The sequence below is a fragment of the Pleurodeles waltl genome, chromosome 1_2 (assembly GCF_031143425.1).
Source record: "Pleurodeles waltl isolate 20211129_DDA chromosome 1_2, aPleWal1.hap1.20221129, whole genome shotgun sequence".
Taxonomy (NCBI): Eukaryota; Metazoa; Chordata; class Amphibia; order Caudata; family Salamandridae; genus Pleurodeles; species Pleurodeles waltl.
This window is the reverse complement of record NC_090437.1, coordinates 335,777,558-335,805,467: the sequence shown is the minus strand read 5'-3', so window position 1 is coordinate 335,805,467 and position 27,910 is coordinate 335,777,558. Positions and strand designations below refer to the sequence as shown.

Below are 27,910 nucleotides of genomic sequence, written 5' to 3'. Positions count from 1 at the left end.
GGGGGAAGATTACAGCATTTTCTCATTAAATGGGGGACTGTTACGTCGGACACTTGGGTTCTCAGTGTTGTGGGAAAAGGCTACACCCTTCCCTTTCGGGAGTTTCCGCCCCTCATCCCGCCCCGCCCCGCCCTTCGTATTGTTCACAAGAACACCTCCTGTTGCTAGAACAGGAGGTAGAAGTCCTCCTTTTAAAGGGCGCGGTGGAGTTGGTCCCGGAGCAGGAAAGGGGTCAAGGAGTTTACTCAAGGTATTTCCTGATTCCCAAGAAGGATGGTCGTTTGAGACCAATTCTGGACCTGAGGATCTTGAATTGGTTCCTCAAGCAGGAAAAGTTCAAGATGCTGACCCTAGCACAGGTGCTTTTGGCGTTGAACATGGAAGACTGGATGGTGTCTGTCGACTTGCAGGATGCTTACTTTCATATCCCGATACTCAAGTCACACAGGAAGTATCTCCGGTTTGTGGTGGGATCGCAACACTACCAGTTTGCGGTCCTTCCGTTTGGTCTTACTTCAGCACCTCGAGTCTTCACGAAGGTGATGTCGGTGGTTGCGGCAGAGCTCAGAAGGAAGGGGATAGCAGTATTCCCTTACTTGGACGATTGGTTGATCAAAGCCAAGTCCCCGGAGCTTGTGTTGCGTCATCTGCAGTCAACAACCCAGTTGTTGTTCGACCTGGGCTTTTCGGTGAACGAGCCCAAATCTCACCTGGAGCCCTCTCAGCGCCTCCTGTTCATAGGGGCAGTACTGGATACAACATTGGGTCGGGCCTTTCCTCCGCCTCAGCGGATTCAAGATATTCAAGATTTGGTTCCAATGTTTCGAAATGGAGCGGTAGTTCCAGTCCTCAAGGTCCTTCGTCTGCTCGGTCTTTTTGCCTCCTGCATTCTGTTGGTCACGCATGCTCGCTGGCACATGAGGGCTCTTCAGTGGTGCCTCCGAAGGCAGTGGTCTCAACACAGAGGGGATCTAGAGGGTACTGTCAAGATCTCCAGAGATGCTGCTGTGGATTTGAAGTGGTGGATTGCAAGCAACAATCTTTCACAAGGAAAGCCGTTCCAGCAGTCGCCACCAGTGGCCAGTCATAACGGATGCTTCCACTCTAGGGTGGGGAGCTCATCTGGGGGATCTGGAGATCAAAGGTCTTTGGTCTCCAGAGGAACAGATTTTTCACATCAATCTGTTAGAGTTACGGGCTGTACGTCTGGCTCTCAAGGCCTTCCTCCCTTCCCTTCGTGGTCAGTCGGTACAGGTCCTAACGGACAATACTACCACGATGTGGTACATAAACAAGCAGGGAGGAGTGGGGTCGTACCTTCTCTGCAGAGAAGCTCTTCGACTATGGTCCTGGGCAAAGGACCATCGGATTTGCTTGATAGCAAACCATCTGGCCGGAGTCTTGAACGTGCGTGTGGACAGTCTCAGTCGCCACTTCTCGGCAGACCACGAGTGGCGTCTCCATCCAGATCAAATCCGTTTAATCTTCCAGAAGTGGGGGTTTCCTCGGGTAGATCTGTTCGCCACTCGAGAGAACGCGCATTGTCCGTTGTTCTGCAGCCTTCAGTATCCGATGCAGGAAGCGTTGGGGGACGCGTTTCAAATGACCTGGTGCGGCCAGTTGCTTTACGCGTTTCCTCCCATACCCTTGATTCCTCGAGTATTGAGGAAGATTCGCCAAGACCGGGCTCTAGTAATCTTAATAGCTCCGGATTGGCCAAGGAGGGTGTGGTACTCCGACCTTCTCCAACTCTCAACGTGCCCGCCGCTCCGTCTCCCTTTCAGGGCAGACCTCCTCTCACAGTCGCAGGGGCAGGTTCTACACCCCAACCTCCAGAGTCTGCACCTACATGCCTGGAGATTGAACGGGGCAACCTGAGTTCCTTCTCTCTCCCGCCTGAGGTAGTGGATGTTATATTAGCGGCCAGGCGACACTCCACTAAATCTATCTACGCTAATAGGTGGTCTAAATTTGTTGCGTGGTGTGGAGAGAGGCAGATTGATCCTTTACATGCTCATCTATCGGACGTTTTGTCTTTTGCTCTATCTCTGGCGCAGAAAGGTTGTGCAGTGGCTACCATTAAAGGTTATTTATCGGCCTTGTCAGCCTTCATATGTCTTCCAGACCAACCATCTTTATTTAAATCCCCTATTGTTATCAGATTCTTGAAAGGTCTTCTAAATCAATATCCTCCAAAGCCATTCGTTATGCCGCAATGGGATTTGTCCTTAGTCCTGACTTTCCTTATGGGGTCCCCTTTTGAACCTATGCATTCTTGCCCCTTGAGGTATTTGGTTTTAAAAACAGTCTTCCTGATAGCTATAACATCAGCAAGGAGAGTGAGTGAGTTGCAGGCCTTATCAGTAAAACCCCCTTATACAACTTTTTATGGGGATAAGGTGGTGTTGAGGACCAAGGCTGCTTTCCTCCCGAAGGTTGTTTCACCCTTCCATTTGGCTCAGGCAATTACTTTGTCCACGTTCTATCCTCCGCCTCATCGTTCCAAAGAGGAAGAAAGACTGCACCGTCTGGACCCAAAGAGAGCGTTGAGCTTCTTTATCGATAGAACAAAGGATTTCAGGCTGGAGGATCAGCTGTTTATTGGATACGTGGGCAAGAGGAGAGGAAAGGCAGTCCACAAGAGAACACTATCCAGGTGGGTTGTTCTTTGCATTAAAATATGTTACTCTTTGGCAAAGAAGGATCCTCCTGAGGGCATTAGAGCTCATTCCACCAGAGCTAAGTCGGCCACTTCGGCCTTAGCCAGAGGTGTTCCTGTGGTCGACATCTGCAAGGCCGCAACTTGGTCGTCCCTTCACACTTTTGCAAAACATTACTGTTTAGATTCTGAGGTTAGAAGGGACGGCCATTTTGCACGGTCAGTGCTGCAGGATTTCTTGGTTTGACCATTTAGGCACCCACCGCCGGGCGTGGTACTGCTTTGGGACTCTATTCATGAGGTGAGGAATCCACAGGTAGTTGTATCCATCAGAAGAACGAGTTACTTACCTTCGGTAACGACTTTTCTGGTGGATACATTAGCTACCTGTGGATTCCTCACGGTCCCACCCGCCTCCCCGTTGCCTTTATGGTCTTGCCAAGTAATCCTTGAGTGTGCTCCTCTTGGTCTTTGAGGGTGCAATAGATGTGTATATATATATAATATATTTATATATATATGGGTATATGTGTATATATCTTTATGTATATACTTGGTGTGTGTATATATTTTAAAAGAGAGAGTTTTATATATATATATATGTACATAAAAAGATTTACAGTTATTCATACAATGTGGTGTATTTTTACAATATAATGGATGTTGCTTTGTTCTTTCATTGCATTGCCTGGTTGTTCTCATGCACGTAAAAAATGATTGGTACTGACGTCCGCACGTCGTCGAGGACCTCTTATTGCCTGTATGACGTCAGACGGCGTCGCGTGCGAGACAGTGACGTCCTCGTCGACGTGCAGAGACTAGTAAGAAGATTTCCGTAGAATGCTGGCGCCATGGGAGTATTCATGAGGTGAGGAATCCACAGGTAGCTAATGTATCCACCAGAAAAGTCGTTACCGAAGGTAAGTAACTCGTTCATCAGGCACATAATGTCCTAGAGTTTGGGTGCCAACAGCTCCCTAATGAATTTATGAAACTATTGCTTAAGGCATGGAGACCCACTGCACATGCATGTATGCAGCAACGTGGAAAAGATTTGGTTCTTACTGCATCTCCAAGCAGCTGGGCCTTTTCAAAGTTTAGATTATCTGTTACTTATTGCACCTTCAGAAGGCAGGACTTACATATACTTCTGTCCACCTACACTTAGCCAGGGTGGTGGCATACACGCAGAACAACAAACTCATCCCTTTTCAGGATCCCTTTAGTTAAGGCGTTTGCGGGGGTACCATCAAGTGGGTAATACATCGTAAAACATCTCACAGCCCCGGTGTGCAACCTTCACGTAGTTCCCACAAGGCTTATGAGTCTGCCTTTCAAACTCCTCCATTTGTACAGTTTACAGTTTCTTTCCTGGGTAATGACCTTTCTGGTAGTCATAGCCACGGTCAGACCCATCAGTTTTTTACAATCACTCACTATTCAGAAACCATTCATTCAGGTGAACAAGGACAGGGTAGTCCCTACGCCCACTTTAAAGTTCTGCCCAAGGCAGTCTCACCTTGAAACACAAAACAAACTATTTAGTTGTCTGTATTTTTCCCAAACCCTGATTTAGAGCAGAAAGGGCTTAACTCATGTCAAGCAGGCATCCAAAGTTGCTCGCCAACATTGAATGTTTCCTCACTGTGACTTCTAAGGCACACACTACACTTATGAAAGCGGCCATCGCTTTCCCAGTAACAATCCATTAGCAGACCTCTACAGGGCAGCTACCTGGTTGTTGGAAAGGCCCTCTCTAATGGATCACCCACAAACCTTTTGCCATCCACTGCCTACTTTTTGCTACCTTTTTTCTTGTTGGCCTTAGGACTCTGCACTTTACCACTGCTAACCAGTGCTAATGTGCTTGTGCTCTCTCCCTAAAACATGATTTGACTGGCATATACCACATTGTCATATTTAATTTAAATGTAAGTACCTTGTATAGAGGAATAACATATAACGGGGGCCTGTAAATTAAATGCGATCAGTGGGCCTGCATCACTTATTGTGCCAGCCGCTTAAGTAGCACCATAAGCATGTGCCAGGCCTGCCGTTGCAGCGTGAAGGCAGTGTCCCAGTGCCAAGTCGACTTGGCTTTTAAAACCCCTTGCCAAGCCTTAAACTCCCCTTTTATTACATATGTCACCCCTCAGGTAGACCCTAGGTATCCCGATGGGCAGGGTGCTGTGTAATTAAACGGTACGACATGTACTTTTTATTTTTACATGTCATAGTACTGAAAAACTCCTAATTTTCTTTTCGCTACTGTTAGGCCTACCCCTCCCATAGGATAACATTGGGGATTCCTTATTAAATTTAGTAAGTTGTAATTCCTAAAACAGAGGTGATATGTCATGTTTAGTATCCGTTAACTTGTAATGATAAACCCTCTTTCATGGTAAAGTTGGACTTATCATTACAAATTTGAAAATCCCACTTTTAGAAACAGGGTCAAGACTGATTTGCAAATGGCTGGGTCCAAACTGGTGTGGCATGGTGAGCAAAAGAACAATGGATTAAACCCAGATCTGTGACTGGGGGTAAGTGTTTGCATTGTTCAGCACTCCGTCCATCATCCTTTTTGTTTTGCTAACTTTTAGAAAGTTGGCATTTCCTGCCCTTAGCCCTCTGCGCCTACAGCCTGCCTTAGGTCACATGACTGGGTGGAACTAACAATTGAGATATTTTGAATTCACCTCAGACAGTCACACAGTATAGTGGGATTAGCATAGCCTGAATGGGCCATTAACAGACTTGGAGGTAGGGGAGCTAAGCACAGCACACTTGCAGCAGAATAGGCTGAGCTCTGCCACCAACCAATAGGCTTCACAAACCTGTAATGTCAGTACAGCCAGCTAGGGGTCACCAACCAATAGGCTTAACAAACCTGTATTGTCAGTACAGCCAGCTAGGGGTCGGGGAGGACACTCCTGAAACTTCAGAGAACCCTTCTGGAAACTTCTCCCCAATTCTAGGTGCAGGGCACCGAGGGTATAAAAATAGGGCTTTCAGACCTACTTTTCAGTTCACTTCTGGACCTCCAGAAGGACTCTCAGAGGGCTGCCTACTATTGGGACTTGCTGTGCACTCCACCAGACTGCTTCTGTACGTAGAAGGAATGCTTTGCTGCCTGGATCTTGCCTTGAACCTTTAGAGTCTAGCCCTGTTGTGTAGCCCAGCATCCTCACCTGCACCCAGGGCTTCATAAGTGACTCCAAGGGCGAGTTTAGCTGGCCTCCTGTTTAGAGGCAGAGGGACATAACAAGCTTGGAACCCACACCGGGACCCAGCCTGAGTGAGCTTTGGACCCTCAAGAGGTCTCCATCCATGAATGGACCCTTGGTCGTGGTGCTAAAGGTGCCCAGGTGGCCATTTTCCAAACCTGAGGACTTGCTATTTTGAATCTTAAACTTTAAAAATTCAGAACTCTGGTTCTAGTAATTAGATTTTCATAGTTTTGGTGTCCAATAATGTATTATTTTTTCTGTTTTACTAAACTGGTTTGGGATTTGTATTGTGTTGTGTTTTCACTGTGTTGCTTTTGTTTGTGTGCTGCATAAATACTTAACCCATTGCCTCTTAGTTTAACCTGACTGCTTTTTATGCCAAACTACCCAGGGTTAAGCACAGGTTAATTTAGTGAATTTTTGTAATTCACCTTGCAAGGGATTGTGGCTGTTGGCCGACTAGGGCTCACACCACAGTCAACCAACAACCAGATTCCCCACACTAGTTAACACCACACACCATCACAAAGCATTTCTGGGTGGATATCTCAGCCTGTCAATAGGCTATGGTTGGCCAGACTGTTAAAAACACTGTTCCGGAGATCTGCATCATCTGCCCCTAGCTACCACTTGAGAGTAAACAGCTTTACAGTGACTGACGTGCATTTCCACATCAGCACAGGCTATGAGCATGAAATACTACCCTGTAAGCATCTGTTTGCTGCGTGCAGTGCACTTGCACCCACCCATCTCCCTGGATGCAAGCAATGACACTTGTTTTTCACTTTGTCACTTATGAAGTGCAGATGCAAGAAAGCCAGGCAGGAGTCATCCATAATGCACCACTCAAATCTGTTGTGAAGTCACTATAAAGGTCTCATGTCTTCTTATTTTGACTAGGTCCCGGCAAGGCTATAAGTTTAACGCCTGCAACAAGCAGCAGCCTTGACTGAGTCCATGCAACACATTTGTTAGACACTATTGGCTCCCTCTGGTTTTCCTTTGGGCTCCAATGAGCCGCAGCCACTCTCAGTTGAAGCTCTGCTGGTAGGTACTCCCCGGCACCAGCTGCAACCTTGACATGTTCATGGACCTGTACTGAAGACAGTCCAGACCTTCATTTTGGCCCTAGGGTCCACACCAGTTCCTTCTGTGACAGTACTTGATGCAATTGTGATGCAAGCTTCTGACCAGGAGACAATGTCGACCAGCCCCAGGCATATGTTGCACTATGATTAAGACACTGCTGCTGTTGGTAATTATGAAGCCAGACCTTCGCCCTTTCCCTCAACACCAGTACCATCACAAGATAGAGACCCTATTTTGTCCCAAATCTGATGGATGCTGTCCATAGCATACCTAACATTCAACACTGATGATGATGATGAAGATTAGGAGGTGAACAATTTGCTCTCCCTTCATTACAGTAATGAAGGCTGTATTTAAATTTCCAAATTCCAGTGGGCAAGATACTACACCAGAGACATAGCTGGGCTTGCCACATGGGCCACTAATGGAAGGGCCTCTTTTGCTGCAGTGGTACGTAGAGCAGCAGAAGTGCTAAATTTTCAGTTGCAGACTCTGGAAACCAAAGTTGCATATTTGCTGTTCATTAACCAAGTCCTACTTTTCTGACTCCCTGTTACCATTCATCTAGGCACTTAAGCACACTGTCTTTGTGACTTGTCTAAACCATGATCGGCCCCCTCCAGTCAGTCAATCTGTGGCCAGTCTGCAAAGACCAACCTCTGGTGACCCTGAGGTTTTGACAGTACATCCAACATCTGAAAGTCTTCTGGTGCAAGCATCCACAAGTAAATTCAGTCTGAATGCTTACCCTTCAAACAGCCCAGGTAGTGAGTTGACACTTATCAGAGCCTTTGGAAAGAACAATGTGTTTGAGGCATGCGTGGCTTTAGATACACATGTTCTGCATACTCCTGCCATCTAGTGTTGGGTCCATATGTGCGCAGGTTATTTTTCTCCAAAGAAAGTCTTTCAAGTCACGAAAAGCACTTCGAAGAAAAGCAGTCTGCACACATCCGGACCCAACACTTGATGGCAGTTATCTGCAGAACATGTGAATCTACAGCACTACATGCCACAAACAGAAGCTTACAGGTTAAGTAATCTATTCATTTCCTCAGCTTGTCTGGTTTTACCCTGATACCCTGGTACCCTTGCTTTACAGGACATAGCCAGCAAAATCCTATTAACCGTTCTGGAAGACCAAAGGTACTCTCTGACCCAAATGTAAGCATGAACACAACTGACTACATTGGCTGAGCTATTGGCACCAGTGTAGTGCTTAAGACACTTTTATTTGATCAACCAGATTTTCAGAGTTGTCCAAGTGTCTCTACGGAGCTGCCCTTCAATGGATCTGGAATGTTCAGAGAGCAGTCAGACTTAGCACTAGAGTGATTCAAAGATACATGCGCCTCTTTTGCATTACTGTCCCCTGCCAGACAATTTCACCATCAGTACAGAAAGTCTAGGGCCTATTCCAGAGAGGGGTAGCTTACTGACAGTGCCAACCTGCTCAACCATTGCTGCTCCAAACTCAGGCCTTTTAGGGGGAGGGTATAGTGACGCCAAGGCCATTCACACCAGCTATCCTCCATCTCTTACCGCCATGCTACACTGGCTCTCAAGCTGGTTTGATTTGCCATCCCAGGTCTACTGTCAGTATGGGGCAGTATAAGATATTTTCATCCTGGTGAAAGACCATCACAATAATACAATGTGTTTTATAAAGTGTTGGTTCAAAAGGAAAACACTGTGCCTTTTGTTTTGTGTTATTGCACTTCATGCCATTTGATTGCTGGTGGACTATGCTTCTTGGTGCAAGACGTCAATCTCCTGATGGCTAGTGAGGCCATTGAGTGGACACCAGACTCTGACCAGGGTAAAGGGTGCTATTTGCACTTCTTCTTCATCCCTTAGGACAGAGGCTTCAGGCCTATAACGTACCCCAGGCAATTGAAATCCATTTTGAAGACTGATAAATCATTTCAAAATGCTCACTCTGGCTCAGATGTTACCTGCTGCAGTTCCCTAGACTGGATTGTGTCCTTGGACTTTCAGGACACGTATTTTCATGTGCTCATGTTGCAGCTGTTATCTGCCGTTAGGCACGAAGACACTATTTTCAGTTCACCTTGATGTTGTTCAGTCTTACCTCAACCCATTAGGTGTAGACACAAATGATGGAGGGGGTCTCAGCTCATCTTCCAAAGTCGGTGATACATGTATTCCTGTACCTCGATGACTGGCCGCTCTAGGCTGTCACACATCACCTCTGGACAAAGGGCTGGCTCTTGATCTCCATGGGGTTTCTCATCAGTGAGCTGAAGTCCCACCTGAGCTCAGTGATTCATTTTATAGGTGTTAATCTAGACCCAATACCATCCAAATCCTTTCGAATGCTGGATCAAGGGCAGGACATTGCTGATATGATCTCAGTGTTTCAACACTGGGTTTTGGTGAGGATGGTTCTGAGGCATCCTGGGTGCCTGATCTTACGCAGCCTATTAAACCCCTACTCCTGAAGGCACTTGCAGACCCTGCAGTGGACCAAAATGTTTCAGTTGGCCCCAGCACCATGATTACCACTGATGCTGTCCAGATCTCCCAGGAGACTGCTGGGAATCTCAAATGGTGGCAAACAAGGCCCACCCTGATCTGCAGCAGGCCTCTCTCTTCCCCACCAAAACTTCATAGTTGTGACAGATGTATCACTGCTGGGGAAAGTAGGTTATCTAGTTGAGATCAAAGGCCTTTGGTTTCCAACCGGAATGCATCCCCACATCAACCTTTTGGAGCTTCAGATGATATGATTGGCCCTTAACACATTCCTTCTGACATCAAGGAATGTCTGATGTAGGTCCTAGTGGACAACACAGCAGCATCTGTTGCTGCAACAAGCGGGATGGGGTGCAGTCCTTCATCCTATGTCAGGTGGCTTTACGTCTCAGGAGGTCGCTTGACCAGCAAACTGGCAGAGTACCTTTCTGATAGGCAGGTCTGCACTTAGTGGCGGTCCCTGAACCACCAGGGAGGGCAAGCTGAGCAAACGCCAGCTGGCTGACCACAAGTGACACCACCATCCTGAGGTGGTACTGGACATCTATGATCACTTGGACTTGCTGTGACTAGATCTGCTGGGCACCAGTGAGAATGTGCAGCTTCAAAGCTTCTGTGCACTTTAGTTTCCTCCAGAAAGGTCAGTGGAAGATGTATTCTGTGATGGGATCCAGCTCTTCTCTACATATTCAGGACAAACTGGGCCCAGGACATCTGAATAGCCCTGGCCTAGCAGAAAACAGTGTGATATCCATTACTCCTGAGGCTAAGGAGTATTTGCCCTCTGATCCAGCTGCTTCTCAGCGACAGGGGAGGGTTCTGCACCAAAATCTCTGCAACTTTACAACTCTGTGTGTGGATATTAGGTGGCAATAGCTAAATTGTTTTCTCTTGCCGCCTAAAGTTGTAGGTATTAGGTAAAGTTGAGTGGCTGTGTACTTAGCTTTCTCTTAGCCTGCTTTGCATGTGTGTGTATGTGCCCGTGGGTAGTATATAACATGGAGGCCTGTGGGTTCAGTTTTGGAAGCCCAGGGTTTGGAGAGGTAAGGGCTGCAACCCCCAGACAGGAGATGTGTATTTTTGACATTACTGAGGGCTGGAGTCAGGCGCACCCTGAAGGGAGTAGAACACCCTATCTGCCAATCAAAGGACTTCTTTATTCCCGGAAGAGTTATTGGGCAGATGGCTCTCGGCTCATTGTTAAGTAGTTGGTTGGCCTGATATTTTGGCATTACCAGGGACTCTGATAGAGAGAAAGGCTTAGTCCTTTGAATCTTTATGGGCTTACATCAGTGAAGACTTACAGCTAGGTTTGATCGCTGGCTGCTCTCATCGCCAGTGTTGTGGGTGGGGGAGTCACTCAGAACTGCAACCACCCCTGCTGTGGCAGAAAGCCCCTTTGACAAAGGGCAATGCAGAAGAGCGAGTGCTTCAAAGTAGCTGTCATGAACACAAATTTCAAAGCCTAAACAATAAATCACATATGTTTGGGTTTGAAGTGTAACATTGGTACCATGTTGAACATAACAGTCTTATTAGGAGAGGGAAGATCACCAAGACTTCTTTGTTACTGGAACCAGGACTGGGGACCAAGGTCTGCCATTCTCTCATATGGATGAGGTGCCATTACTCCGAAGTCAAGAACATTTGCCCTCTTAAGTCTGGAGCACCAGTAGTCTACCTGGCAAGTCAATGGCCTCTGTGAGGAGGATGAGAGAGCTTAGAAGCCTGACTGCCAAGACCATAGGATCCTCTGAAGAGGAGAGCCTTTAGGGAGCAAGGCCCACTGGGAATCATGGCAAATGCATCATGATGTGCAGAGTGTAAGTCACCCGGTCGAGTTGGTACTGGTTTGAGAGACAACCGTCCATTCTCTGGTAGAAGTCAGTAACCCCGAATGGGGCTGTCATGAAGTTGCGGGTGGTTTTTCTGTGTCTCTGATCCCACTGGGGCTGCTTCCCGTGTCTGACCCCTATAGGCTAGACGGGGGCCATCTAAGTCTTCTGGGGTCATCTTTGTGGACATGTGTGAGCTGTCACCAGTTGTGAACCTACACCTGTGGGCCAGGTATGGGTCACCAAAGACTGTAGGGCAGCGACCGGGAGAATCCAACCATATCTGCTGCCCATGCCTATTGCCCCTGGATGACTGGGGAGATGGTGGTAGGGATCGGAGGGCCTCTAGGACCTTAGGCCTTCATCATGCTGGAGGAGTCCACACAACCCATGGAGGTACTCTGGAACAAAATCAGAACCTGTCCTTTCTAAGGCAAACCTTCATCCAGTTACCTGGGAGGACCGCAAAAAGGAGCGGCTGAACCTGGAGGATGCCGCCATCTGCGACCGCTGAATGTGGGAGAACGTGCTAAATGCTGCTCGCCTCAGCAGCTCGGGGAAGAAGACTGGCTAGCTCAGTAGTTTTCCACTGGAAAGTTGACTTTTCAAGGCCAAAGTCAGATTTTTGATGGGCACAGTAGTGTGAGCCACACCTGGTGTCACTTCCCGAGCTTCACTAGGGGAACAGAGTCAGAGTGGAGAGAAGAGGAGGAGAAAGGGACCGGTGGGCGAGAGGGGGGGCAGTAGACGGTGGGAAGTGGTGTTGAAGAGGGTAGGGAGTACAGCCTGACTCAGTGCTAAGGCAATAGCTGTAAAAGGAGACTGTATTTATTTAGTGGGTTGCATTTTGTGTGTGATACTGTGGGTATTTTGGGTTGTGAGCCCTTGCATACCTTGCACTTCCCTCCCCTTAAAGTTCCTAGGATTGCTGCAACCATACTACCAATGAGAATGAAGGGGGTAGTACTTGGCCCAGTTATTCAGAGCCCATAGTAGGTCAGGCCCTGGGACATTAGGAGTAAAAGCTCACAACCCCCACTGTTGAGGCGAGTAGCGTCTGCTTGGCCAGTGGCCCTCTGAAAGGGGTTCTGACTGAGAAATCTATGGTTTCAAATATCCAGCAAAAGAACATGTTCTACTTTGAATTACACACTAACCAAGCCCTCCTGCCCACCTCTTTGTTATGTCGAGTGCACTCCTGCACATCGTATTAGGGTTCCAAGTTAAATTCTGGGCATCCAGTCACCAAAGAGCCATACAACATAACCTACCAATACGCAGAAGCACTGCTGGAAATAACCCTCGGGTTCCTGTCTGTCTGGGAGTACTCTAGATTTAAGTAACCATGGTTAGACTGAGGAAGACCCGCCTCCATCTCTTTTTCTCAAGTCCAGTGTGGAATCTTTCTGGGTTACTAAATAACTGTACTATTATCGTTTGTGCCTCCTTCCCACTCCCTCCCTCCCACCCCAAATTTCTTTAGGAGTTGGAGCAGAGATTATTCTTTGTTATGGCCTGTTGCTCTCTCCTGTGCTTGCTACATTCTGGTGCTGAAGTTGTTGTTAAATCTGTCGGTTCTACAAAGCCGAGTCAGTAGTCACTGTCTGGGGTTGATGTGTGGAACGTTACTCTTAGATTTGTTACGAGTATCCATGTTGGTCAAGGTCACAGAGCTGGTGGTATTGTGCCAATGAAGAGTATACTGAGTGTTTGTATGGTGTTTGTATTAGAATTAGTTGGAAATTAAGTCTATCATTTCCAGCTCTGCAACATTCTGTTTAATTTGCATGGAGCAAACATCTATAGGCCCTGTCCTATTTTTTGGCCTCTTGATTTACCATTCAAAAAACATTTTTCTTGGTGCTCAAGTGGCTTTGGATTCCAAGAATGCCAGTTCATCGATGCCCCTGCAGGTGTTTGGGTTTTCCAAGCTGGGCTGGAGTGTTGTATTAGTTGCCTGGGAAAAAAAGAGCAATGTACATAATGAAATTGAAAATCAGCATGGATATGAAAGTACCTATCTGCAGCATTGGTATTTGATAGTAGAATAACTTGATCTGCCAATACATGTTGAAAGACCATTATGATTAACAATGTGTTTCGTGTTTGCAATTACAGAGAGCTGCCCTATTTGATATCATGTAATTTGTGTTTTTTGCAGATAACTCTGCTGAGGAATCTTTGCAAATACCGTCCATTCCAGCTGCCCAGAATTCCTGTGAATCTCCATCTTATGGTAGCATTGTAAAGGTCCCATCTGTCATCTTTGATAAAGCAGGCAGAAAGAGCAGTGGAGGTATGTTCTATGTGAGCATATGTTCTATGTGAGCAATAATACATGATACAGAATATGAATGTAGCAAGGAATCATGCAGGGCATTGATCACAGAGTTTAGGGAGTCATGGTGCATTCATATTAATAGCTAAAACAGCATAGCTTGGTTTGTATTACTACACAGATAACATGGTAGAAAGTATTTTGTATTCTAACAGTAAGTAAAATAGTATTTAATATGAAAAATGAAACCATTTTCTAAACATCATGGTAAACGTATGTTCGATGGCATCTGTCGCTGTAGATACGCATGTTCTGCAATAGCTCGCCATCTGGTGTTGGGCCGGAGTGTTACAAGTTGTTTTTCTTCGAAGAAGTCTTTCGAGTCACGGGACCGAGTGACTCCTCCTTTTGTCTCCATTGCGCATGGGCGTCGACTCCATCCTCGATTGTTTTTTTTCCGCCATCGGGTTCGGACGTGTTCCTGTCGCTCCGAGTTTCGGAACAGAAAAAATAGTTAATTTCGGAAGATTTTCGTCGGTATTGTTGCGTTCGGGATCGGCATACTTACATTCAACACCGCATCGAAGATCGAAGAGCTCCGGTGCCCTTCGGGGTAATTTTTCGATCCTCCGTCGGGGCCTGGTCGGCCCGACCGCGTGCTGAAGAACGCCGATGGAACGGACCCCGTTCCGTTTCTGCCCCAAATGCCACAATAAATACCCCTACACAGACCAACACTTGGTCTGCAACCTGTGCCTGTCACCTGAGCACAGCGAAGACACCTGCGAGGCCTGTCGTGCGTTCCGGTCCCGAAAAACACTCCGAGACCGTCGAGCCAGAAGACTTCAAATGGCGTCCGCACCGACAGCCCGACGGGAGTTCGAGGAACAGGAAGAGGAAGGTACCTTCTCGATCCAAGACTCAGACTCCGAAGGATTCGACGATACACAAACCGTGAGTAAGACGTCGAAAACCACACAAAGAAACATTTACAAGGCCCAGGGGACGCCACTGCCACCAGGCCATGGCTCAACCCATAAAATCGGTGACCGACCGTCGGCACCGAAAAAGGCCCAAACAGTGCCGAGATCGTCCGACTCCGGTCGAGACACCGGCACGCAGCCTTCTCGGGACCGAGAAAGTGCTGGAGACAAGCCTCGACACCGAGATGCCGGTGTGGACCCGGCTCGACGCCGAGACAGCGGCACCGAAACAGATCGACGCCGAGAGGTTTCGGCCCCGAAAAGGAAAAAAGTCACCTCGGAGCCGAAAAAACACGCAGACACAGTTTCGACGCCGAAACAAACTGCAAGCGACCCAGCTTCAGGCTCTTATACAGAAGAGCACTCGCTAACCTCCCAAATGCAGAAGCATAGGTTTGAGGAAGAGCTACAAGCAACTGATGCGGACCATACGCAAAAGCGTATCTTCATTCAGCAGGGGACAGGAAAAATAAGCACCCTTCCCCCCATTAGGAGAAAGAGAAGGTTGGAGTTCCAGACGGAACAAGCACCACAACCAAAAGTGGTGAAAAGAGTTACACCACCACCCTCTCCTCCGCCCGTGATTAACGTTTCACCAGCACAAACGCCATCACACTCCCCAGCTCACACCACCATGAGCCAGGGTGACCAAGACCAGGACGCATGGGACCTATACGACGCCCCAGTGTCAGATAACAGCCCAGAGGCATACCCTACAAAACCATCTCCACCAGAAGACAGCACCGCGTACTCTCAGGTGGTGGCTAGAGCAGCACAATTTCACAACGTAAGCCTCCACTCAGAACAGGTCGAGGATGATTTCCTGTTCAACACACTCTCCTCCACCCACAGCTCCTACCAAAGCCTGCCTATGCTCCCTGGTATGCTCCGGCACGCAAAAGACATATTTAAGGACCCGGTCAAAAGTAGGGCAATCACACCAAGGGTGGAAAAAAAGTATAAGCCGCCTCCTACAGACCCGGCTTTCATCACAACACAGCTGCCACCAGACTCTGTTGTTGTAGGAGCAGCTAGGAAAAGGGCCAACTCTCACACATCTGGAGATGCACCACCCCCAGATAAAGAAAGCCGCAAGTTTGATGCAGCTGGTAAAAGAGTCGCAGCACAAGCTGCAAACCAGTGGCGCATCGCGAACTCCCAGGCACTACTTGCGCGCTATGACAGAGCCCACTGGGACGAGATGCAACATCTCATTGAACATCTGCCCAAAGACTTCCAAAATAGGGCAAAATAAGTGGTTGAGGAGGGATAGGCCATCTCCAACAACCAGATCCGCTCCTCCATGGACGCTGCAGATACAGCTGCACGGACAATTAATACATCTGTAACTATCAGAAGGCATGCATGGCTCCGAACGTCTGGATTTAAACCAGAGATTCAACAAGCAGTTCTCAATATGCCTTTTAATGAAAAAGAACTGTTCGGTCCAGAAGTGGACACAGCGATTGAGAAACTCAAAAAAGATACGGACACTGCCAAAGCCATGGGCGCACTCTACTCCCCGCAGAGCAGAGGGAATTACAGCTCATTCCGTAAAACGCCCTTTCGAGGGGGGTTTCGGGGTCAAAGCACACAAGCCAGCACCTCACAAGCCACACCGTCCAGTTACCAAGGACAGTATAGAGGAGGTTTTCGGGGACAATATAGAGGAGGGCAATTCCCTAGAAATAGAGGAAGATTCCAAAGCCCCAAAACCCCTACTACTAAACAGTGACTCACATGTCACTCACCCCCTCCACACAACACCAGTGGGGGGACGAATAGGTCATTATTACAGAGCATGGGAGAAAATCACTACAGACACTTGGGTTCTAGCAATTATCCAACATGGTTACTGCATAGAATTTCTACAGTTCCCTCCAAACATACCACCAAAAGCACAAAATTTAACAACACACCATTCCAATCTCCTAGAGATAGAAGTGCAGGCACTATTGCAAAAGAATGCAATCGAATTAGTGCCAAACACACAAATAAACACAGGAGTTTACTCACTGTACTTTCTGATACCAAAGAAGGACAAAACACTGAGACCAATCCTAGACCTCAGAGTAGTCAACACTTTCATCAAATCAGACCACTTCCACATGGTCACACTACAAGAAGTATTGCCATTGCTAAAGCTGCACGACTACATGGCAACTTTAGACCTCAAGGATGCTTATTTCCATATACCAATTCACCCATCGCACAGGAAATACCTAAGGTTTGTATTCAAAGGAATACATTACCAATTCAAGGTACTGCCTTTCGGATTAACAACCGCACCAAGAGTCTTTACCAAATGTCTAGCGGTAGTCGCTGCACACATCAGAAGGCAGCAAATACATGTGTTCCCATATCTAGACGACTGGCTAATCAAGGCCCATTCGTTAATAGAGTGCTCAAATCACACAAATCATATCATACAAACCCTCTTCAAACTAGGGTTCACCGTCAATTTCACAAAATCCAAGATTCGGCCACGCAAGGTACAACAATACCTGGGAGCCATAATAGACACATCAAAAGGAGTAGCCACTCCAAGTCCACAAAGAATTCAAAATTTCAACACCATCATACAACGCATGTATCCAACACAAAAGATACAAGCAAAGATGGTATTACAACTCCTAGGCATAATGTCATCATGCATAGCCATTGTCCCAAACGCAAGACTGCACATGAGGCCCTTACAACAATGCCTAGCATCACAGTGGTCTCAAGCACAGGGTCACCTTCTAGATCTGGTGTTAATAAACCGCCAAACTTACCTCTCGCTTCTGTGGTGGAACAACATAAATTTAAACAAGGGGCGGCCTTTTCAAGACCCAGTGCCACAATACGTAATAACAACAGATGCTTCCATGACAGGGTGGGGAGCACACCTCGATCAACACAGCATACAAGGACAATGGAACGTACATCAAACAAAACTGCATATCAATCACCTAGAACTTCTTGCAGTTTTTCAAGCACTAAAAGCTTTCCAACCAATAATAGTTCACAAATACATTCTCGTCAAAACAGACAACATGACAACAATGTATTATCTAAACAAGCAGGGAGGGACGCACTCCACGCAGTTAAGCATGTTAGCACAAAAAATTTGGCATTGGGCAATTCACAACCAAATTCGCCTAATTGCACAGTTTATACCAGGGATACAAAATCAACTCGCAAACAATCTCTCTCGAGATCACCAACAGGTCCACGAATGGGAAATTCACCCCCAAATACTGAACACTTATTTCAAACTCTGGGGAACACCTCAGATAGACTTGTTTGCGACAAGGGAGAACGCAAAATGCCAAAACTTCGCATCCAGATACCCACACAAACAATCCCAAGGCAATGCCCTATGGATGAACTGGTCAGGGATATTTGCTTACGCTTTTCCTCCTCTCCCTCTCCTTCCTTACCTGGTAAACAAACTCAGTCAAAGCAAACTCAAACTCATATTGATAGCACCAACTTGGGCAAGGCAACCCTGGTACACAACGCTGCTAGACCTATCAGTGGTACCCTGCATCAAATTGCCCAACAGGCCAGATCTGTTGACACAGCACAACCAAAAGATCAGACACCCAGATCCAGCATCGCTGAATCTAGCAATCTGGCTCCTGAAATCCTAGAATTCGGGCACTTACAACTTACCCAAGAATGTATGGAAGTCATAAAACAAGCAAGAAGGCCATCCACCAGGCACTGCTATGCAAGTAAATGGAAAAGGTTTGTTTGCTACTGCCATATTAATCAAATACAACCATTACACACAACTCCAGAACATGTAGTGGGTTACTTGCTTCACTTACAAAAATCTAACCTAGCTTTCTCTTCCATTAAGATTCACCTTGCAGCAATATCTGCATACCTGCAGACTACCTATTCAACTTCCCTATATAAAATACCAGTCATTAAAGCATTCATGGAGGGCCTTAGGAGAATTATACCACCAAGAACACTACCTGTTCCTTCATGGAACCTAAATGTTGTCCTAACTAGACTTATGGGTCCACCTTTTGAACCCATGCACTCCTGCGACATACAGTTCCTAACCTGGAAGGTGGCATTTCTCATCGCCATTACTTCCCTGAGAAGAGTAAGCGAGATTCAGGCGTTTACTATACAGGAACCTTTTATACAACTACACAAAAATAAAGTCGTCCTAAGGACCAATCCTACATTTTTGCCAAAGGTTATTTCACCGTTCCATCTAAATCAAACAGTGGAACTTCCGGTGTTCTTTCCACAGCCAGATACCGTAGCTGAAAGGGCACTACATACATTAGATGTCAAAAGAGCATTAATGTATTACATTGACAGAACAAAGAACATCAGAAAGACTAAACAACTCTTTATTGCATTTCAAAAACCTCATGCAGGAAACCCAATTTCAAAACAAGGTATAGCCAGATGGATAGTTAAATGCATCCAAATCTGCTACCTTAAAGCTAAACGACAGCTGCCCATTACACCAAGGGCACACTCAACCAGAAAGAAAGGTGCTACCATGGCCTTTCTAGGAAACATCCCAATGCAAGAAATATGTAAGGCAGCCACATGGTCTACGCCTCACACATTCACCAAGCACTACTGTGTAGACGTGTTATCCGCACAACAAGCCACAGTAGGTCAAGCTGTATTAAGGACATTATTTCAGACTACTTCCACTCCTACAGGCTGATCCACCGCTTTTGGGGAAATAACTGCTTACTAGTCTATTGCAGAACATGCGTATCTACAGCGACAGATGCCATCGAACTGAAAATGTCACTTACCCAGTGTACATCTGTTCGTGGCATCAGTCGCAGTAGATTCGCATGTGCCCACCCGCCTCCCCGGGAGCCTGTAGCAGTTTGGAAGTTACCTTCAATTATTTATATATGTATCATCTCAACCTTAAATAAGTGCATACTTAGTCACTCCATTGCATGGGCACTATTACTACAATTCAACTCCTACCTCACCCTCTGCGGGGAAAAACAATCGAGGATGGAGTCGACGCCCATGCGCAATGGAGACAAAAGGAGGAGTCACTCGGTCCCGTGACTCGAAAGACTTCTTCGAAGAAAAACAACTTGTAACACTCCGGCCCAACACCAGATGGCGAGCTATTGCAGAACATGCGAATCTACTGCGACTGATGCCACGAACAGATGTACACTGGGTAAGTGACATTTTCATTCCTTATAATGCAGTCCTCAGTAGATTTTCACTTGCAATATACTAATCAGTAGCAAAAGCACTCTGGCTATTATTTATTTTTTATTTTTTGGTTAAAATGTATTAAATGCAAAGAGTATATCAAATTCATCCACTGACTAGGTGGGACTCGAGTATCTCATATGCCGGTGGGTGAGGGCAAGAATGGTGACAGGAGTAAAAAGGAATTCATTGAGAGGGAAAAAAATAACAAGGGTGAGAGAGGGAGTGTCCATATCACCCGCCGAGGGGTCAATGGGGTAAAACTGAAGCAGTCCTTGGTGTTTTTGTTTTTCTTCAGTCGTGTATGTCTGATTTCAGGGGATCAGGGTGCAGTGGAATTCGCTGTAAGTCTCAGCATGTGCAGCTAAATGAGGCAAGTATGTTCTTTAAATTCATGTGAGAGGACTGTTATGCTCGCCCCCACATCTCATTGAAGGAGTGTTGCTTGTTTTCCTGTGTGGAGGTTATTTTCTGCATTCCTACAAGACCCCAGAGTTTGTGAGGCCAATCTGGATGGTCAGAAACTTTATCAATATAACAGCAGGCTGTGATGACCTGCCTGACTACACTGAGGATGATTGTGATCACCTTACCTCTGTTGGAACACAAGGAGTAAGTTTGTGCGGGAAGCTGAAAAGGATGTAGCTGGGAAAACACGTGGGTCTGTATCAATGATTTCATTGATGTCCTTTACCACTGCACCCCAATATCGTTTAAGTTTGGAGCATGCATTGCAATAAAAAGATGGTTCAGTGCCCCAATGTTGCCACAATTACGCCATTAGCCCTGACTAATTGATGTCTTCAAGTTCACTATTTGTGTGGGTGCAAGTACCAGTATTGAGCAATTTTTAGTATTTCTTCTTTACCTGCCACACTAAATGCTGAGGTTCTTTAGAAGATATCCAACCATTCCTGACTTAAGAGTACATTCTGGTTCTGACTTCCATCTGCGCTGGGCCAGAGTGTTAGGGGCCTGGAGGCTAAAGTGAGGAATTTGTATAATTCTGACATCAGTCGTTTATGATCCCTCTTGTAGACCAGCCATTTTATTTCCATTTTCGTGTTTAAAGGGCACCAGACGTCCGCTTACTTGTAAGGCCCTCAAGGTCATTCTGTCAAAAACCTTCTGATGACCATCTTAAATTTCAGTTTCCTCAGTATTGTATGAAGTATTCATAAAAATTAAGGGATTGACCTTTCGTATGTCAGATCTTTTCGTGACTCAGAAATAGGTCAGTTATATTCGATTGCCAGAGCTGTTTTATTTTAATTTTTTATTTCTGAGAAGCAATGTGTCAACTAGGTCAGGCATATCAATGGTTGGTAACAGTTGAGCTATGGTGTAGTAAAGCATGAGTTCCAACAAAATTGGTTAACGTTGCATAGTTCATGTCAGAACTGCTTTCAGAGGGGCACAAGGCAACTGGTCTCAACCGTGGTGATTAAAACACTTTTACTTCTGATGACCCAGGTCCCAACTTACTATGGATTTTGAGTTACTGGGTCAGGTACCCCTTCTGCACTTGACTATCAGGATGGAGTGTTCCGAACAGTCTAAGGCTTCCTTGGGTTGGAGATGTAGATACAGAAGAGTAAACATAGGCTCACAACCCAAAGTATGCACAGCAGCAGCAATTAATCATTGCCCAGCTAAATACTCACTTTTATTAAAAAAGAGAGATGGTTTATTTCTGTGGCATACCATACAAAGGGAAAATACAACATTCACAAACACTTACACAACCCTCCCTTTGAGGTTGGGGTTCTAGTGTTTCTATGGCAATCCCCTGTCCCACTCCCTCCTGGTGTTAGTGATAGTGTTTATTCTCCTATCACTGTTCGTAAGATCCAGGGTATGCCTTGCCAGCAGTCTGAATCTCAAGAGTCCACTTTGATTCTAATATGAAGTTAATAGTGTTCCAGCACTACCACACTAACTTAGCAACGCATTTCCCCAGGGCACCTGCTGACATGACGAGTCGGGAGTTCCTAAGTAAACCCCGTCTGCAGGTGCTTGCAGCTGCTGCATTTCAGTTCAGGTGAGTCAGCTGCAAGTGACCCATACGTCTACACTCACCGGGCGCAGAATCTCTTAGTTGAGATAACACTGCTGAAGTGATCAGATGCTCCCTGTAACTCCTCGTGTGGGGTAAGTGTCCAGTTCGTCTCCCAGGGTGTAGTTGGTTGTGACAATCCTGTCTTGGGTCCCTGACCTAGTTGATTGTGCGCAGGTACTCTCATGCCAACCTCACTTCACCTGTGGGCGAAAACAGCTCAGGTATGTGATAGACTTCTATTTCCAAATTCCTTACCTTAGAATTTCTCCCAAGTGTCGGGCGTGATCCGGAGATTGTTCTTCGAGCAGTACCCCTGCATGCCACCTGGTGGTCGACGTGAGGACATTGTGGTTGTATATAGGTGCCACCCCAGTACGCTGACGTTGGTTCTTTTCTTTCCACACCAGCCTACACACTGATCACAGAGAAGAGCTACCCATAGTCATTTTTTGACTAGCTGCAACACTTCTGTCAAATAGTTTGACGAGTTTTGGATGCATCAAGGGATGTCCCGGAAGACTGGTTTTAAGCCCTGCGACTTCCTTCACCGAATGATGTCAGTGACAGATCCGCATCTCGTCTGCCTTTGCTTTCTGGAGCATGATCACGACCCGAAGTTGTGGTCAGAGTGTCGGGCAATGAACTGGAAGGCTTTGAGGGAGCGGTGTCTAAAGCTCATGACGCCCCGGCACTCGACTCCGCGTCACGCCTAGTCTCATTCGAAAGGAAGGTCACAAGACTGCTCGCTGAGTCATCACCATTCCTCCTTGTCCGATTCCTAGTCCTCTGGTCGGTCAGGTCACAAGAAGAAGTTGAAGAAGGCCAGACATTCTTTGACTTCACCCTGGACACCCAGGAAGAGCGTTGACAATCTGGGCCTCTGCCTTCGGAATCTGGGTCAGCTCCATGCCTCCCCAACTTTCTGGGAGCCGTGCCACCACTGCCCAGTTGAAAGAGAGCTATGAGGCTTTGCGCCTCATCTTTGGGCACAGGAGAGTCGTTAAGGGCCCCCTCGGGTTTCACTGCCGGAGGCTTTGGCCTGACCTCCAGGGGGCACCTCCGGATCCGCTCTTGGATGTGTACCGACGCCGGCCATGCCACTGTGACATTCCCCGGAGTTGGAACAGAAGGCAGTGATCCCGACATCGGTTGGGCCCGCACTCGACGTCGATCCTATACTTATCCCTGACAACCTGGAGCTGGACCGGCATTGCACAATGCCGATTCTGTTTTCTATGGGCTCTCCTGGGCAGAGGGAAGATCCTGACCCTTCTTTCTATGGGTATGGGGATAGTGTAGAGGAGTCACTGGACCCTTTAGAATACCAGCTTGACCCTGACATGGACTGGGTTCAGGATTTGGGCGACGCCTGCGGAATAGATACCGCTCCTGACGCTGGCATGCTTTCTCCCCCTACCCTGGCTAAGGAGGAGGAAGCTTCATACTCCATGGTGGTGAGAAGGGCTGCTGATGTTTAGGACCTCAAGCTTCCTTCTGTGGAGGTCAGGACTAACCTCCTGACCGAGGTGCTTCAGTCTCGGGCTTCCAGTTCTGAACTCCTCCTCCCCTTTAATGAAGCCCTTACGGACGTCCTACTGGGTACCTGGTCCAAACACAGCACAGGAGCTCCTGTGAATAGGACAGTTGCCCATCGGCCTGCACCGACTGACCCAAAATTCCTGACCCAACATCCTACACCTGATAGACTTGTAATCCAGGCTTTGTCTTCTTCTGACGCATCCCCTTCCACCACCCCAGATAGGGAATCAAAAAGACTGGATAACCTTGGGAAGAAAATGCTTTCTTCCGCCAGTCTAGTGCTGCAGTCTGTGAACACTGCATGCCTTTTGGGACGATACTCCCATACTCTGGGATACGGTCGCACAGGTGCTGCCTCGAGTCCCATAGTAGGCCCTGCGGTTTTCCCCCAAGCTGCTGCTGACAGAAGAGATGCGTCAAAGTTCATGATTCGTTGTGGACTCAATACCACTGACTCAGAAGGAAGATCTGTTGCATCGACAGTGTCCTTGAGGCGCCACGTCTGGTTGAGGATGTCTGCCTTTTCAGGGTATGTCCAGTAAACTCTAATGGACATGCCCTTTGATGGCACCTTACTTTTTGGAGACAAAAAGGACTCCGCGATCGAGCGCTTTAAGGTTTCCAGGGCTACGGCTTGGTACCTTGACCTCGTAGCTGCTCCTCCTCCCCCTCTCCCTCCCCCCCTCCCTGCCAACAGTCTGCTTTTCACCCCTACGGAAGGGGCACCCAGCCACGTTCATTTCCACTTGGCCACTGACCAGCGCATGCTTTACAGCTTCTGCGTGGCCGCAGGATCCCACATGCTTGTGAATCAGGGAGCCTGTGGTCCACCCAGTCCACCCCTGCGCCCTCCACCTCCTCCAAGCCTTCCTAGTCCGTTAGAACATCCTGGACTAGTTGGTGGCAGAATTCGCCATCACCTGCCTCACTGGGAATCCATCACCATGGAGAGGTGGGTGTTGCAAATTGTCCAAAGGTGCTACTCCCTCCCCTTCGAGACTTCACCTCTGACCATGCCACCATCATTCGATCATCTATTGGAGGATCATTTGGCACTTTTCTGCGAGGAAGTCAAAGCTGTCTTGGCCAAGAGCACCTTAGAGAGTGTCCCTGTGGCAGAAATAAGTTGTGGCTGTTATTCCTGCTACTTTCTAATGCCCAAAAAGAACAAAGGCCTTCGCCCTGTTCTAAATTTCCGTTCCCTAAATCGCTTTCTCAAGAAGGAGAAGTTCAAAATGCTAACTCTAGCTCAGGTCCTGTCTGCCCTGGAGACTGGATGGTAGTGTTGGACCTGCAGGATGCCTATTTCCACATTCCTGTCCTGCCGGCCCACAGACGTTACTTGCGATTCTTGGTAGGTCATGAGCACTGTCAGTTCTCTGTGCTCCCCTCCGTCCTTAGCAGCGCCCCTCGAGTGTTCACGAAAGTGATGGTAGTGGTTGCATCTCATCTGCGCAGGTTAGGGGTTTCAGTCTTCCCCTACCTCGGCGACTGGCTGTTGTAAAGGGAACTCGCCCCAGGCTGTAGTCTCCCACTGCCAGATTACGGCGAACCTCCTGCATTTGCTGGGGTTCACTATAAACATGCCGAAGTCACACCTGACTCCCTCTCAGGTGTTCCCTTTCATCAGAACTGTTCTGGACACAGTGCAGTTTCGGGCTTATCGAAAATGAGTCCAGGATATTCGGGCTGTGATCCCGATGTTTCAGCTTCTATCCTGGATTTCAGTGAGAATTACTCTGAGGCTGTCGGGCCTCACTGCCTCCTGCATCCTGCTGGTCCAGCATGCAAGACGCATGCAGACTCTACAGTGGGACCTGAAGTTCCAGTGGGCACAGCATCAGGGAAACCTCTCCGATAAGGTCCAGATCTCGGAGGGGACTGCACTAAATCTGCAGTGGTGGCTATCGTATACATAGTGGGTCAACAGCAGATCTCTTTCCCTTTCCCAGCCAGATCCCACAGTAGTGACAGATGCGTCACTCCTGGGATGGGGTGGCCACATTGGGGTTGTAGATCAGAGACCTCTGGTATCCAGCAGAGTCCAAGCTCCACACCAACCTTTTGGAGCTCCGGCCGATCCAACTTGCATTGAAAGCATTCCTTCCCTCTCTCAAAGGGTAAGTGGTGCAGGTGTTCACCGACAACACCACTGTAATGTAGTACTGCAACAAGCGGGCGGATTGATGTTGTGGGCTCTTTGCCTCTTGACATGGCTGGAACGCCAGGGCTTTTCACTAGTGGTTCAACATCTGGGGGTCTCTCTGAACACCAGAGTAGATTAACTCAGCTGTCAATGCATAGTTGATCACCAATGGCATCTCTATCCGGAGGTGGTGCAAGGTCTCTTTCAGTAGTGGGGAGAGCCATGGTTAGATCTGTTTGCCTCTGCAGAGAACGCGCAATGTCAGCTGTTTTGCACATTCGAGCTTCAAAGGTGGCACTCGCTTGACGACACTTTTCGTCATGAGTGGAGCTCAGGCCTCCTTTATGCCTTCCTGCCTGTTCCACTTCTGCCCGAGTTCTGAAGATCAGGCACGACCGGGCCCAAGTAATCCTGGTGGCTATTGGACCGGGCACAAAGAGTCCGGTATCCTGAGGTATTGAGCATGGCCATCGATCCTTTGATCAGACTGCCCCTTCAAGAGGATCTCCTGTCGCAGCAGCAGGGGTCGGTTATCTACCCAAACCAGGTCCAGTCTCTGCTTCCTTGCGTGGAGATTGATCAACGGCAGTTGACAGCCTTCGACCTTCTGCCTGAAGTCTGTGATATCTTGGCAGCCAGGCATTCCTCCACCAAAATGGTATACGTCTGTCGTTGGAACACATTTGTGGCATGGTGTATCAACAAGTCTGTTGATCCCCTTTCTGCACCTCTCTCAGAGGTACTTCTCTTCATCTTTTTTCTTGGCGAGCAAGGCTCTACTCTGGGAACCCTCAAGGGTTATTTGTCTGCCATCTCTGCCTTTTTAAGGCTGTGTCTTATCCAGGTGACGGGTTGACACCTGTTCGGTATAAGTCAATAAGGACGCTCAATGAAGGGCCACACGCCAATTATAAATACAATTTAGCTTTACTAGAATTGCAGGTAAATGTAGGCATTTAGCACATTAACAATAGTAGAATAAGAATAGCAATGAAAAGCATCTATTTATATATAAGTACACTACAAAGAGCATCTATGCATATATATATATATAAGCAAAGAGTTCATTGACAGATAAAAGTTTTGATTAACTGTATACCAAAATGCATCACACTACGATGTTCAGGAAGCAGAATATAAATGAATTGAATACTTCAGATAAGCTTTGATTCACTGCACACCAAAATGCATGTTTCAATTACTGCAGCAGGCTCTCACTACGATGTTCAGGAAGCAAAATATAAACAAACTGAATACTTCAGATAAGCTTTGATTTACTGCACACCAAAATGCATGTTTCAGTTACTGTAGCAGGTTCACACTATGAGGTTTAGAAAGCAAAATGTAAACGAGCTGAATACTTCAGGTTATAAACACAGTGCAAGCATAAATAATCAGTCATAATACTAGAGCAGAGAAACAAAGGCCTTTCATCCCTTTGTGGAACTTAACTTAGTCCACGAAATGCTGGGAAGCCCTCTACCGCCTTCTTGGACCTCTCAAGCATCACGGTCAGCAAAACAGGGAGGCAGCGCTGGGCCATGGCAGCTTTCACAACTCCATCTGCGAGCTTCAAATCCCTCACCCACACTTCAGTGCTTAAATAACTCGAAGCTTGGATTCTATCTCATTCTGGCATTTTCTATCTATGTTATCAGCACTTGGCTGCTTTGCCCTTCTCCAGCCTTTGTTTTCATTCCATCTTTTCCCTGTACTCTCGTTCTCAAAGTTGAGACGGAGTCTTCTACACAAACAAGCTTGAAAATAATATCATGAACTTTTCCACGATGTTTGGGGGGGTTTCAGCAGGCATCACACTCATCTACACTGCTCAAGCTAATTAACCCTTTGCGTCACAATGTCTTCCGCACCTTTCCCTATACTGATCAGGCTGCAAGACCAACCTTCTCTGTTCAAATCTTCCATTGTTGGGAGGTTTCTTAAAGGACTCACCCACATGTTCCTTCCTATCCCGTTCATAATGCACCAGTGGGATTTGGACTTGGTCCTCACATATCTCATGTTTGCTTCTTTCGAGACGCTCAACAGCTGTCCCCTGCGTCTCTTGACTCTTAAAGCTGCCTTCTTGATTGCCATCACCTCTACTCGCAAAGCGAGTGAACTCCAGGCTCTTTCTTTGAAGCCACCGTTTCTGGCTGTCCATCCTGACAAGGTGGTGCTTTGTACCAGGGATTCCTTCCTTCCCAAAGTGGTGACGCCTTTTCATGTAGACCAATAAATCACCCTGCCTACTTTTTACGCACCCTCACATCCCTTTCATGAGACTCCGCCACCTTGATCCAAAGAGAGCGTTGGCATTCTACCTAGATTGTACAAAAGATTTCTGGGTGCTTACCTTCGGTAATGATATATCTCGTAGGGGCATAT

The 27,910-nt window shown here is 47.2% G+C and overlaps 1 protein-coding gene across 2 annotated transcripts in view; it reads left to right on the top strand.

Annotated features, from left to right (window-relative positions):
* DENND4C (DENN domain containing 4C) overlaps positions 1–27,910 on the top strand; it is a 1,359,979-nt gene that overhangs the window by 926,740 nt on the left and 405,329 nt on the right. For both annotated transcript variants that reach the window (XM_069239287.1, XM_069239298.1), the window contains exon 22: positions 13,471–13,605. In XM_069239287.1, coding sequence (XP_069095388.1) covers positions 13,471–13,605 — 135 coding nt within the window. The remainder of the gene's footprint in view (positions 1–13,470; positions 13,606–27,910) is intronic.